This window comes from Hippocampus comes, unplaced genomic scaffold (genome assembly GCF_001891065.2).
Source record: "Hippocampus comes isolate QL1 unplaced genomic scaffold, H_comes_QL1_v1.1 scaffold186, whole genome shotgun sequence".
NCBI classification, from domain to species: Eukaryota; Metazoa; Chordata; class Actinopteri; order Syngnathiformes; family Syngnathidae; genus Hippocampus; species Hippocampus comes.
Genome location: NW_017806236.1, coordinates 2,177,236 through 2,191,141, shown reverse-complemented (window position 1 = coordinate 2,191,141; position 13,906 = coordinate 2,177,236). Strand labels below are relative to the sequence as shown.

Sequence of the window (13,906 nt, the reverse complement as noted above, 5' to 3'; positions counted from 1 at the left end):
GTGTGTGCGTGTGTGTGTGTGTGTGTGTGTGTGTGTGTGTGTGTGTGTGTTTTATTAAATAAATAAAAATCATATGTAGGGGAGTCTCCAGACTACCACAATTTGAGAATATCTCATCTAAAATGGAAAATACAGTAATATAAGATGTGAAAAATCAGCCTGACAGTGTTGTGTGCATTTCAGTCTGTCTCCCGCCCAGTCGGATGTGAAGAAGAGGACCGATGATAACTCGGCGTGCACAAGGTGTTCCATTTTGAAATGTTGTATAATCGTTATAAGCCTTATTTGACAGCCTTATTTGACTGACAGCCAGAGCATTGCATGACTCCGTGAGTGCAGAGTGCCACACTGTATTTAATCTGACTCCTTTCATTTCTCGTTGCTGCTTGGAGACTTTCGGAGTGGTTGAATCCACAGCCTTTGAAAGTCCAGTCAGATGACGATGTTGATGAAGATAATCCGGTGAGCCTGCTTTTATTTCCTGAGTCATGTTATCTGCTTCAAGTCCATGTGACTCTACCTTTTTAGAAGAAGACATTATCAAGATAAGAAACGTGATACTGATTATTTTTTTATCAGATGCTTCCCAGTGCTCCCAAGACGGGTGAGATTCTGGTGCACTCCGCTGTCCCGATGGAGCTGTGCTCAAGCCTGGATGATGCCCCCATCACTGAGACCCTTTGCAGGGTAGGCAATTACCTACCATTATTGTTCATAGAGCTACAGCTGATAATTTAGATGCAAATACGATTGCATTATTGATGGAAAATGTCAATTCTTTGAAACTGGGGCCGGTATTGGTCAAAACAATCCCAAACCAATTTCCACACATGAATTTCAATTTGTACCAAATATGATATAGTTGTCATATTTTTAATGAATGTTGTCAAACAGTAGCTATCTTTCATATCTTTGTGCGTAGCCATCTTGCAAAGAGCTTTGGGCACTATATGGTGTAGATCAGGCATGTTCGACTTCGGTCTTTGAGGGCCGTTGTCTTGTGTGTTTTCCCAACTCCAACACACCTGATTCAAACAATCAGCTCATCAGCAAGCTCTGCTTAAAAGTGATCCAGATCATTAGTTTCAGGTGTGTTGGACTAGGGCGATATCTACAACAGGCAGGATAGCGGCCCTCCAGGACCAGGTTCGGACACCCTTGGTGTAGGTAAAGCACGTTGTAAGTGCATTGTAATTACTGGAAAGCAGGTGAATAAATTATTGCCCCTTAAAATCCTATCGCAGAGCGGCGAATATTTGCGAGTGTGAAGGAGCGAATGTTACATTGTCGTCTGGGTTCCTCAAGGTCGTAACTGGTCGTCTGACATTTGCCCGTACTTTTCTTGTTGCAAGAGGACTTTCAAAATTTCTTTGCGACAAGAACAGAACAAAACAAAACAAAACTGTTGCAGAAAGTCTGGCGGACATTTTCGACCTTGTATGAACCCTGAACGCTCATTTTGCGACCACGTTTTTCTAGCCAGTAACTGAGTGAACGGTAGCAACCAGGCATGGGAACAATGCATAGATCAGGTTTTCAAGAATTAAAAAAAAAAAAAAACACCTAGAGACGTAGAAGTCTTAAAAAGTCAAAATGTTTTCGGGGGCAGTTTTTTTGTTTCTGCTCTGTCTCTAGACAATGGCGCGGGAGCAGTGCTGCCTGTCTCCCACGGATCTTCTTAGTTGGCCCTCTGTGGGCCGAGGAAACAACACCGTGGTCATCTCACACACAGCCGACCAGCCCCAAAGCTACCTGGCACCCTTCCTCAGTCACATACTGCTCAGCACTATCTTCACCATCTCCTCTTCCAGAGTTGGCGTGAGTGCACATCACACATATCATACATTACTTCACCTTGCAGATTTAAGATAAGCAGGTCGTGTTGTGTGCACTTGTAGCCAGTAGCAGTGGTGCTGTGTCCCGGCTGGGAGAAGGTCCAGCTGGTGTGTGACCTTCTAGAGGATATCAAGGTTACCCGGCGCCTCAATCCAACCTGCGTGCTGATCGGTGGTGCCAAAGATGAGGCCAAAGGCGTCAAGATTCCTAAAGATTGTAAGTTGCTAGAACATGTTCGTCTCTTCCTCCTTCTTCTCCTCATCGCAAACCCAGGGCTTGCGTGTGAAATGGTAACAAATACATATTGTGTAGCTGCAGCTTCCATGACGTCCCAACAACTGTAACAGGCTGCTTCCAGGTGGATCACTTTGCAGCCAGTGGAAAATACGCGCTTGACCGCCTTTGCCCCTGGCCTGTCCAGCGCCCTACCCTGCAATGTGGAAGTGCCTTGGCACTGATGATGGCCCTTTACCTGAGCTTTCTTCCGTTCTCTTGTTCAGGCCTGCTGCTAGTGACCACCCCCTTCAGCTTGGTCCGTCTGCTGTCATGTCACTGCTTTCTGTTCCTGCGTTTGAGCCACATTGTGTTGGATGAGGCTGACCAGCTCTTCACGCTTGCTCCAGAACAGGTAACTACACCTTGGTGGTGTAGTAAAGTTTCTGCGAAATTGTACCAAGAGATGAAAAAATATGGTCATTTCCTGTCACGAGCATAAGTATTATCATATTATCACATTACCACAACAAATCAGCGAAAACATTGCAAAATATTTCATGTTAAATGCAAAAATATAAAATCAAATATAAATTCTGCGCTATTTTGATGTTGGATATTAGAAATGGTTACAACCACGCTATCTAGAAGGGATACAAAATATTGAATGAATTTGCGATTACTCACGATTAAAAATTTGAATAGATTTATAGAGTGTAGGAGGGATATAACTATATAAAAAGATATACATTATACATACAGTGTTTTTATGGTCTATCCCCTGTTGTTGGTGAGTGTCTAACCCATAATTGACTGATACTGTTTCAAATAGAATTGGTTTTGTAGAATGTATACCTGGCAATAAATTGCATTTAAGAATTGAAACTGTATTACTCAGCTTTTGGTATTTGATGACATGTGTAGGTCTCCTGGAAAATATTTCATTGATAATGACACCTAAAGCATCATTCCTTCCTCCTCCTCTTAGATGAAGAGCATTTTGCTGCATTTTCAGAAGGTCATCTCCCGCCAGGAAATGTCCTCATGTCCACAGCAGCTAGTCGCTGTGGCCAAGCGGTGGACGAGTCACATGGAGGCTTTGGTGGCTGAGCACATGCCCTACGCTTGTGTCATTATAGCTGCTCCCAAAGAAGCGGCGCTGTATGGAAACGTGCAGCAGGTCACTGCATAGGAACTTTTACCCTTTAGCTAGGATTATGATGATGATGATGTCATGTCGTTACAGCTGGTCTTCATGACCTTGGAGAGCGGCAAGATCTCCACATTGTTGAGTGCGTTGGATTTCAGCCCTGACGCAGGCCAGAAGACTATCATCATCTGCAACTCTGCTGAGGAGGTTGAAGATGTCCACAAAGTGAGTCTGAATGACAAGTCTGTGTTTTGAACAAGTGTTGGATCACTGCACAATTAATTGATTTTATTGATTACATTTGACTGGATGTTTTTTTTCATCCAAATAGCTTTGTTGCCCACTCCTTGAATTCACAGTGCATCCTCACTGACTTGTACTCCATCTACAAACCTAGTTTACAAAAGCACAGTCAGTGTTGAAAAGTTGACGCTGATTGGCTGTGCATTGCCAAACACGTCGCCCATTTATACAGTTGAAAGCAGTGAATTATCCACACGTTGGACTCATTAGACCTCAGGTGTGTCCTTTTAAGCCACAAATATAAAGTATTTATGAGGCACCTTCCTCTGATAATGCTGTGGGCAAACATTTCAAAACTTGTTTGGGTTCAGGAAATTGTCTTGTTTGTATAGTATCAGGAGATTGTCTTCACTTTCTCTATAAGTGAACGAAAAACAACGGACTTTTGTGTAAAAGTGAGACTTTATGATTTTTAGAAAAACTTTTCTTCCAAAAGGCTGTGAGCTGTAAATCTGCATTGTGTCTGAAGATTCACGAGTATTTAATGCACACGTTGGACTCCGTACTCCAGCAGTGGGCCGAAAGCGTTGGCCCTGGAACACAAGTCATTCTGGGTAAAACACACACTCACACTTTGGCACTCATCCTCCGGGTAAGGATAAGATTTGTCTTCCTGAGAAAAATTTGTCTGAGACAAAAGGAAAGCAGGTGGAACCTCAATACATATAGTCTTCCACAAAATAATGATTCCATTTCATACAGCTCAGAAATGTTCATTTACATGAAAATAAATCTGGTCCTTTTTGCACATTTCTCAAACTGTCCACAAGTGCTTTTACTAGCAGTCAAAAAAGCAGCAGATCTTAACGGTCTGCGAGCCATAGCTTAGACACCTGCAAATTAATTTACAAAATATATATATATATATATATATATATATATATATATTTTTTTTTTTTTAAATCTGCATAGAGTGAATCCTCTAGTTAAGAATGTCCCTTTTTTACCAACAATTTGGATTATCCACAAAATTTACCTAGAAAATATTTCCGGTCTTGACATGTATGAGTGGATAGATCAATGTTGTTTCTTCTTGCACTGCGTAATCATCATTGGCAAAGTGCAGTCCATTCGAGCATACTCAGGTCAAGAATGTATACCAACAAGTGTCATCAGTTAACCAAAGAGGATCTCACTTGCAGTAATAATCCCATTTCCCCCTACCTCCACAATAAATTGTATTTTTGGAGAAGATAATCATATTTGTTGAGACGCTAAATATACATTTTCCAGGATAAAAGGCACAATATAACTACAATAACATTGTCCCACTTGTATTTTATTTGATTATTCATTATTTAATAAAAAAAAATATATAAAAAATCAAACTAATACTTACACTAAGCCGTGAATTCTTGTGCTGCTTTTGTTTTGTTTTAGTCACTGCCACAGAGTGCCTGACGTGTTGGGGGCTGACAGATGCCACCTGTGTGGTCCACTTTGGCTTCCCAAGTTCACCCAAAATCTTTGGAAGCCGACTCTTTTGTATGAGCAGCAACTTCAGAAAACTCACAGATTCTGTAAGGCCAGGACCAGGTGTCTTAGTTCTTGACCGGATCTAGCTGTAATTTCATCTCTGCTTTCCTTGCAAGCCTTCGTCCCAAGACCCTTTGTCGAAAATCCATCAAGTCTGCAGATCCTTGCTGCTGGTCTCGGAGAAGAATGCACAGCACGCTGGTGGGCTGGTGCGCTACCTCAGACGAAGCCACACCCTGCTCCCTGCGGAGCTGCTCTCTTTCGCAGAGGCGGCCGATGTGGCCCGAGAGGAGCAGAAGACTAAGCGGCCACTCTGTCACCACCTGAAGAGCTTTGGAGTGTGCAGGTTCAAAGACACCAGACAACACAGTATGAAGATGAAAAATACAGATCCTGAGGCTTTGTACAAATCTTCGAGTCAGGAAATTCCAGACGTCCACTAAACCACCTTTGCAGACCCACCTGCATTAAATTCAACTCAAAATGCTTATTTTTCCTCTCAATTGCTTCTTACGCAGCTGCTTACCGCTATGTACACAAACTTCAACATTCTAACTCTCAATCAGCCCACTCCTCCCTTACGTGTGTACACTCCTCCCTAAAATAATGGATTAATATTTGGTATGAGGGCGGGCTCGGGCAGCTTCATTCGCCCACTGTGAAGTGTTCGCTAATTTCATTGGTCAGAGGTGACAAGACTGGATAATTGTATTGATGGCTTGAAGCTCAGTAGTAAAAATTCATGAATAAACCGCATATGGTAAGTATAAACCCTCAAACTGCTCACACGTGGGGCAGTATCACACAAACAAAAGATAATTACATTTACATTCAAACACCAAAATGTTCAAAGTCTTTTAGTACAACATCACTCACGGGCATATAATTATGGCGGCTTTGAAGGAATTTTTCTGCCTCTCTTAATTATGCCGCATCTTCGGCAAGTGTAGCGCAGTATTGCCCAGCACAACAATGTATGTTTAACGTTCATTCTGAAATTTCATCTCAAAATGAAATAGCCTCCACTTAATTTGAGTAGGATATGCATGTGTGTTTTGCTGTGTAGGTTCAGTGCCATGTGTCCAGATCGCCACAGGCTCATATTTCAACTGGATCAGTCCAAACTTCCTGCTTCTGGACTCATAGAGGTTACTATGCCACAACGCCACCTACCAGAGATGGGGACTCAAGTTTTGATGACTTCTGGTTTGACAGCAACTCAAAAGACGTGGAGTTGGACTTGGGACTGGGCGTGATGAGACATGAAGACTTGACAGACTTAATAGTTCATTTTATATGCTTGGTTTCAAGACTAAAACATAAAATTAGTGCATTAGGCTGTATTAATATGTCAGTACAGCCAGGCATGCTGGGAATGGCACTGTCATGATGGGAAGATTATCTTGTCAATCAGTGGAATGACCTTTCATATCAGATGGGATCATTTTGTCATATCGGGCTGTTCATACTTTTGACTATAAAACGACTAGTGTGATGTATCTGATCAAGTGCAGAAAGCAACATTTGTTTTTCAAAGAAGACACTCGGGCCGACCACAGCAATAGTCTGCTTTAGTAGAGTATGAGAGACCAAGCCTTGCCGCGAATAGTGAAAAACCACGCATAGCAAAAAAAACGAGATATCGAAGGATTTACTGTACACTTGGCTCTTATTTGTGTGCAGCACATGCCTGTGATTTTTGTGCAGGTGTTGCCTCTCCACATCAAGACTGCGTCTGTCTTCTATGGTCGTATAATCCAGAAGGAGGACAATGTCTTTGACAGCATGGTGGCTGACATGACGTCTTACTATGCTGACAGCAAGCCTTGTCCTGAGGAGGTGCTACAAGGAGGCTTATACGCTGTGCAGGATAACGACAATTTCCACAGGTCTTGCGTCCCTCCATTTATTGAGAGATTCTAGACCGGCCCACGCTAGGCAATACATTTCAATACAGAGAAACCGTACAAGATAAACCTTTGTAATACTGATGAAACCTTTACCAACACTACAGTATCTTAAACCCTTACAATGTGTGAAGAACGTGGGCACCATGAGCTTAGTTTTATTCCTCATATTAAAACTGTAACAAAATTTTTTTATCTTTTATTCCCTGTTGCTTAGATTATTGTAATACCCTGCTCCTCAGTATTCCTAAAAATAGTATTTCAAGCTTACAGAACTCAGCTGCACAAATGCTGACCAGGACCAGAGGTTGGCAACACATTACACGAGTTTTTAAATCGCTGCATTGGCTCCCCACGTGTTTCAGGATTGATTTTAAGATGCTTTTATTTGTGTTTAAATGTCTTAATGGTGTTGGGCCATCAACCCTCATGGATCCCTGAGGTCCTCTGGCACTGGCCTTGTAATTATTCCTAGGGTGAGGACCAGAACACATGGTGAGGCCAGAGGACGTCAGATCCGCAGAGACTTGATGTTTTTAATTGGAGGCTAAAAGCACATCTTTTTAGCTTTCCTTTTGAATAACTTATTTATATCATTCGGGGGGGGGGTATTTTCTATGATTTGTCAGTGTGTTGCTAAGCATAGTTCCTACTGCTCCTACAGGGTGAAGGTCCTGACTGTCCCCGACACCCAAGGCCGCCTATTTTTCAGTGTCCTCGTTCGTTTCATTGATGTCGGAAAAGAGGAAGAAGTCAAATCCCACCAGATCCTGCGACTGCCTGAGCAATTCCACTCTTTGCCTGCCCAGGCTGTGGAGATGATCCTGTGCCAGGTGAAGCCTGGTGACGCAGAGCCTGACTGGCATCCCAAGGTACCCAACAGTTGTGAGTTGTATCTCCAAACTCCTCAAGGGGAATTCTTCCAAGTCGTAATCTATTTTGCTTCTCACTAATAGTTGTTAACATTATAACATCGGACAATTTGCACATGCAGGAATAAGCCATCATTTATGAGCAAATAATCATCCTGTAGCATCCTATTACTCTCTATTTTGGCCAAAGAACTAACCAAACTGTTCATCGCTGGTTGTAGTATAACACAATGGCAATAAAGTAGAAGTAGCCAGATAATTAGCCAAGCTGATCATTTGAATCAGGTGTGTTGGAGAAGGGAAACATCTAAAACAGGCAGGATAGTGGCCCTCTCGGACCAGAGTCATTTGCACTGCACCCAAAATCTTATTGTACCCAAAATGGAAAGAAAATAAAAATCTTGGGAACCATATTTGAACACCTTCAGGTGACCAGACTCATCAGCCAGAAGATACAGGGTGTTAAGCACCGAGCCAGAGCCGTCCTCAGTCTGGGAAACACAGTCTTTCTGGATTTTATGGTATGTTCTGACTGGCGAGATGGAACTTGGACACATTGAAAACCATCTTGATTGTTGTGCTTCTTGGAGGTTCTGGAGAGTCGGGTGGCCGGTATGAAGACCGTGATCAATGAGCACAACGCTCCCACTCTCATTTTGAATACGGGCATGGCAGAACGAAACCCAGATCATCTGGACCAGTTGAAGCTTCTCACTCAGGAAGGAACAACCAACCATGTATGTGGGTAAGCAAAGCAAACTCTCCTGAGGAACATCGGGATCCAGTAACCTGCTGGACTGCTCTGCGCCTGATATTGGCGACATCACGTGTGCGTGTGTGTGTGGGAGAGGGGATAATAGAATTCTGTTATTTTATTTGACTCATAATCCATCTTTCTACAATGTTTATTCACATTCAGGTCATTTTATTTTAGCTGACTTTGAGCAACAGGTGTGGTATATTCAGATCTGGTGGACAGGTACACGCAAAGACAAACAATCATTCACATTCACACCTGATCAGTTTAGGCTTGGTACACTCATGAAGGCAATCAGGATGATTTTGCACCTTCCCATCCAAGCAGGGTTCCACATTAAACGGTGGCCAAGGCCACTATACCACGGTGTCGGATCACCCAAACTTCACTGATGATGGCCTGACTGAGCCAGTACAAATTTAATAAATCTATACAATAACATCAACACGTTCTTGCTATTTTATTCAATATTTTGAATTTCATCCACTCCAATTAATCAGTCATCCATGATATTTTTACTGTGTTGCACACATTTTTTGTGGGTGTCAGGTTAATACTTCCCAGAAGAAGTGGCTTGAACAAGATATAGCGGTAAAGCCCAGAAAATGTTAAATGTCTAATATTCTGTTAGATTTTATACTACAAGTAACCCATGACAATACAAAAAAATGTTTTTTTTAAAGGCTTATATAAAACAGTATAAAAATGCTAAATATGAAATAGTAATGAACATTTATTGTATTAGAAGATGATGAATATCCAGGGCCAGTGATGGTTTTGGCAAGCCCACCACAACATGTTACAGGGCTACCACCCAAAAAGAAGAAATCTAGGACCTTGGAAGTCCGGAAATTAGTGTCTGAAAAAAAAGTTTGGAATTTTGAAATTTGAAATGGGTCGGAGTCCTATAAATAAAAGATTTTTTTATGTATTCATTTTAAATCTTCCTATGTGCTGTACAACTTCAGATGTCGTGGTGGGGGTTGCGGGGGCGATGCCTTTTTCTAGGGCACCTCGACAATAGCTGGCGAGCAGACTCTCATTTCTCCAACAATTAGGTGCCACTTTTTGTTATTGTCCGCAGTGGGAATCAAAACAGTGACCCTCCAGTCAAGCCCGAGTACTTGCAGATGAGCAACAGTTTACACATGAGGAATACATCTGATGAAGGAGTCAAGGAGTTTGATGCATCGGAACTCAAGCCACTTCCTCTTCTCCATGAAGTAGACAAGAAGACAAACGTCCAAACTTCTTCAGATATCAGGTTGCCTTTATTCTTTTGGGGGTCTATGACCGCCTGTTTGTTTTTCAAAAAGGGAGTAACCGGATTGTATTTCACTTTGCAGCAGAAATGAAACGGGTCCTGACATAACAACCAACCAGATGGCTCATCTTAACGACAAAGATGGTAAAAAGTCTTCCTTCTTGACATTTTGAATCTCGCAGCAGGCTAAACCAAAGCTTATGATCCAGCTCAAATAATAGTTTCATGTTCGCTTGTGATGTGTTCAGATGTTACTGCTGGTGAAGATCAAAACAACAATGAGCTGTGCCATGGAGACGGTCACATGACCAAGAGGTATGCTCGTACAAATGACAAAGTACAGTGGTTTTATGTAAAATTGAGGTTTGCGTCTGGAAATTTGTCATAGTTGAAAATTGGCTTAGAAGCCTGGTCATTGGATGGATGAATTAAACTTGTGGAGGGAGGGGGATTGTCACATTATTTGAGAACCACTGCGCCAGTGTCTAGACTTGTTACTAAGACTGAATGCGTGGAACTTTGACGCCGGCGTGTGTCAGTCTGCACCCTCAGGTCCGCTGGTATCAGACATCCACGTCACTGAGCATCACACTGAAGCTGAGGGACCCACAAAATCAGCGCTGCGACTTCCACACCGACCGCGCGGTGTACAGGTCTGTCAGAACGGCGTTGCCTCAGCTCGTTGCTTACGCGTTTCACTCTGCATTCGGCGACCACTGGAGCCTTTTGGCCAGAGCTCTGTTCACTGGAGGCAGTGGATACATGTTTAGCAAGGCTTACTTTGTCTCAGTCTGCAGGATTATTGGATTTGGACTTTGAGCTCAGATCATTATTCAAACCTGCTGTATTTTGTGCTTTTGTGCAGTAGCACCTTGACTTACGAGTGGCCCAACTTAGGGTTTTAAAAAAAATGTTTGTTTGTTTTTTTATTCCACACTGTCGCTTGGTTGATTTTCATTTCATATTTTGATAGAGTCGTGGTTTATTGAACAGGACAAACAGTAAAATACAAAATGAATGTCATACATGTTGCTGGCAGTGAGCTAAAGACATTTTTTTAAGTTAATTTTAAATTGACCACATAACATACTTTGTTCATGTGCCATCTTAAGAATTTTTGATGTCACATTTAGTTTGTCTTGATTGTAAACCTTAGTTTTTCTCAAGTGTGGAATAAAACAGAAGTTTTCAACTGTTGTCACACTGGGACCCAATTTCCTGCTGTAGCCACCCATTTTTTTTCTTCTTTTTTTCCTGTTTTTCTTGGGTTTTTTTAGAAGTATCTTTCTGAACATTTTTTAAGAAACTGAGGATGAACATGACAACTGCATAAACACAAATATATTATGGGAAATGAAAAGCCTAACTGAGTAATTGACACCAGCTCAAAAAGCCAATTCACCCAAAAAGGGTTGTAATTGCCAATAAACGCCAATAGATGGCAGAAAAGACCCTTTTAGCCATGGCACAAAACTAGCCTGATAAAATTAAATGACTGCCCACCTTTCAACATTGTTTCTTGTCCTCAAAATGCTAAAACTTGGTGCAAAAGCAATGTTTATATAAAAGCTTTGGCCTGAACACAAAAGCTATGCATACTGGTAGATTAAAAATCAGAAAATAGGCATATTTGCCATGTGTGTGTGTATGCGCGTGCGTGTGTGTTTAGTGATTCATTGTTTCAACATTGTTTCTTGTCCTCAAAATGCTAAAACTTGGTGCAAAAGCAATGTTTATATAAAAGCTTTGGCCTGAACACAAAAGCTATGCATACTGGTAGATTAAAAATCAGAAAATAGGCATATTTGCCATGTGTGTGTGTATGCGCGTGCGTGTGTTTTCAGTGGCATTGTGAATGGTTGCCGCTACGGAGTGGATCTGGATCTTCACGCGGCCGTGTGGGCTGAGCACTGCCGCTGGGAGCTAAAGTACAACGAGCCCGTCCTCACGCTGGTCAAAAAAGAGCCTGGCTACTGGCCTACGCTTCTTAGGAGCAAGGTGTTGATTGATTTCAACTTCCTGCATTTTCATTCTGGCAACATTTCGGCTTCAGCTGCATCTATGTATATAATGTTTGTTCCCACAGAACATTTTTGTGAATTACAACTACGAACATCTGGAGGAGGACGACACTGTGTCAACTCCTAGTAAGATCCTTAAAAACACTCCTTAACAGGCTTTATGGATTTTATCAATTCAAGTTTGATCAGCATGAGATTTTTGGGGGCGGCAAGAGGAGTTGCTTAGAAATTGTGTCCCCACAAAGATGCACTCCTTGCACGAACAGCATATTAATTATAAAAACATAGTCACTGTTGAAGAATCGGTACTTTTGTGACCCCTTCCAGCAACTTTTTTCCAAAAGGTGACTTGTGACTTAAATTCCTGCTAAGAAACAACTAAATGAGCGCATTCATGTTTGCATGGTTTTGCTTATGACCAAAGGGGCAACAGTGCCATACGTTCATCGTGCCGTTTTATCCATTGAATTGTATGTGTATCGGATTTTCAGGCTATACTTACAATCTTAGGTACTGCATTCTTTTTATTGCACCACAAAAGCATGACTGTCAAGGAAAAAGCACATTGCCACAAAGGGAGGGTAGATAATGTGAGAGGCTGTTTGCAATGATTTATCCCGGTGTGCAGAGGGCCGTACAGCTACAAATACTCCCGTTAAAATATGATGTGACGGTCAGTTTTTGCGCTAATTGTGATTTAAGAGTGCTGAGAATGTGTGTGCCTGTTTGTGTCCTTCATCCATCTCAACTGAGTACCTCCTCCATATGATGCTGCTTTGTTTTTCAGGTGAAGTGTTTGTGGGTGACACGGGAGAAGAGCACCACTTTGTCAATGGGTACAGCAGCACCGACAGCGACTCCACATGCTGAACACACTTGTTTTTATGCTGCGAGGAGACCTCCACCAAAGCCTAATGATGTGAATACTGTATTCCGTAACGACGGTGCAGGTGACACACTTGAATGGTACAAGATGATGTTTAGGTTCTAGAAGTCCTACAATAGACTCGAGAACCCTGTTGAGACGTGACCAAAGAAGTACAAAACAAAGTCTGGAACATGACACGAATGGGCGCGTTATTGTAATCTTGATAACATATTAATCATTTAGTTTAACTAGGTCGATGCAGTGCCGTGAAAAAGTATTTGCCCTCTTGTTAAATTCTTACTTTTTTTTTTAGAACCAAAATCAAGTTGTTTCTATAGTTGGCAATGAGTCGTTTACATGTCTGTGGCAGGGTTTTAATAGTGTTGGATTTTTGTTTTTTATTCCACGTTAACTTTTGTTTGAAGTCACTGATGGCGTAGTGGTACGCTCGCCTGACTGATGTGCGGGCAGCGTAAGATCGGTTCCCATTCAGGGACACTGTAGATGTGGGTGTGAATGGTTGTTTGTCTCTATGTGCCCTGCAACTGACCAGTTCAGGGTGTAGTCGGTCTTTCGGCCAAATTCAGCTGGGATTGGCTCAACCAACCCCACGACCCTGTTCAGGATAAGTGGTGTTGAACATGGAAATGGGAAGGATGTTAACTTACAATACAATACAATACATCCTGATTTATATAGTGCTTTCACAACAGCTGCAGCTGTAACAAAGCGCTTAACAAAAAAGTTAAAGTAAAATAGTAAACACAACACATAACATCTTTATTTAACAACTTTATTTAAATCGTTAGTTTGTCGAAATGACATAATACCGTATGTTTGATAATAATTGACAAAGACGAAACTGAAGGACAATTTTGCTATAATTGTAGTTAGTTTTAGAAAAGTAAGATACAGTTTGTTCATTTTCATCCATCCATTTTCTAATACACTTATCCTCACAAGGGTTGCAAGCGTGCTGAAGCCTACCCTAGCTGTCTTCAGGCAGTAGGCAGGGCATACCATCTAACTGGTGTTTTGCGGGTTTTTATTGATAAGCATTTTCATTGAGATTTTATTCTGTTTATTAAAATGTTTTAAATTTTAGTTTTAGTTATTTAATTTTTGTTAACTATTACAACCTTGACCTGCAGAGATATTTCTGGCCCACTCTTCCTGCTTTCATTCAGCCACATAGGAAGGTTTTCGAGCATGAACGGCCTTCTAAAAATGATGCCACAG

General features: G+C 41.7%; 1 protein-coding gene across 3 annotated transcripts in view; it reads left to right on the top strand.

Annotated features, from left to right (window-relative positions):
- Positions 1-13,346, top strand: part of tdrd12 (tudor domain containing 12) — a 19,469-nt gene extending 6,123 nt beyond the window's left edge. For 2 of the 3 annotated variants that reach the window (XM_019856929.1, XM_019856930.1), the window contains 23 exons: positions 184-243; positions 393-462; positions 580-687; positions 1,636-1,818; positions 1,899-2,052; positions 2,337-2,464; positions 3,038-3,229; positions 3,296-3,424; positions 3,939-4,056; positions 4,883-5,022; positions 5,095-5,324; positions 6,045-6,126; positions 6,686-6,867; positions 7,550-7,757; positions 8,186-8,278; positions 8,348-8,502; positions 9,599-9,778; positions 9,861-9,922; positions 10,027-10,093; positions 10,318-10,431; positions 11,623-11,776; positions 11,865-11,925; positions 12,587-13,346. In XM_019856929.1, coding sequence (XP_019712488.1) covers positions 184-243; positions 393-462; positions 580-687; positions 1,636-1,818; positions 1,899-2,052; positions 2,337-2,464; positions 3,038-3,229; positions 3,296-3,424; positions 3,939-4,056; positions 4,883-5,022; positions 5,095-5,324; positions 6,045-6,126; positions 6,686-6,867; positions 7,550-7,757; positions 8,186-8,278; positions 8,348-8,502; positions 9,599-9,778; positions 9,861-9,922; positions 10,027-10,093; positions 10,318-10,431; positions 11,623-11,776; positions 11,865-11,925; positions 12,587-12,669 — 2,953 coding nt within the window. In that variant the 3' untranslated portion in view covers positions 12,670-13,346. The remainder of the gene's footprint in view (positions 1-183; positions 244-392; positions 463-579; positions 688-1,635; positions 1,819-1,898; positions 2,053-2,336; positions 2,465-3,037; positions 3,230-3,295; positions 3,425-3,938; positions 4,057-4,882; positions 5,023-5,094; positions 5,325-6,044; positions 6,127-6,685; positions 6,868-7,549; positions 7,758-8,185; positions 8,279-8,347; positions 8,503-9,598; positions 9,779-9,860; positions 9,923-10,026; positions 10,094-10,317; positions 10,432-11,622; positions 11,777-11,864; positions 11,926-12,586) is intronic. The other variant, XM_019856932.1, reaches the window with a different exon arrangement.
- Positions 13,347-13,906: the final 560 nt, after the last annotated feature.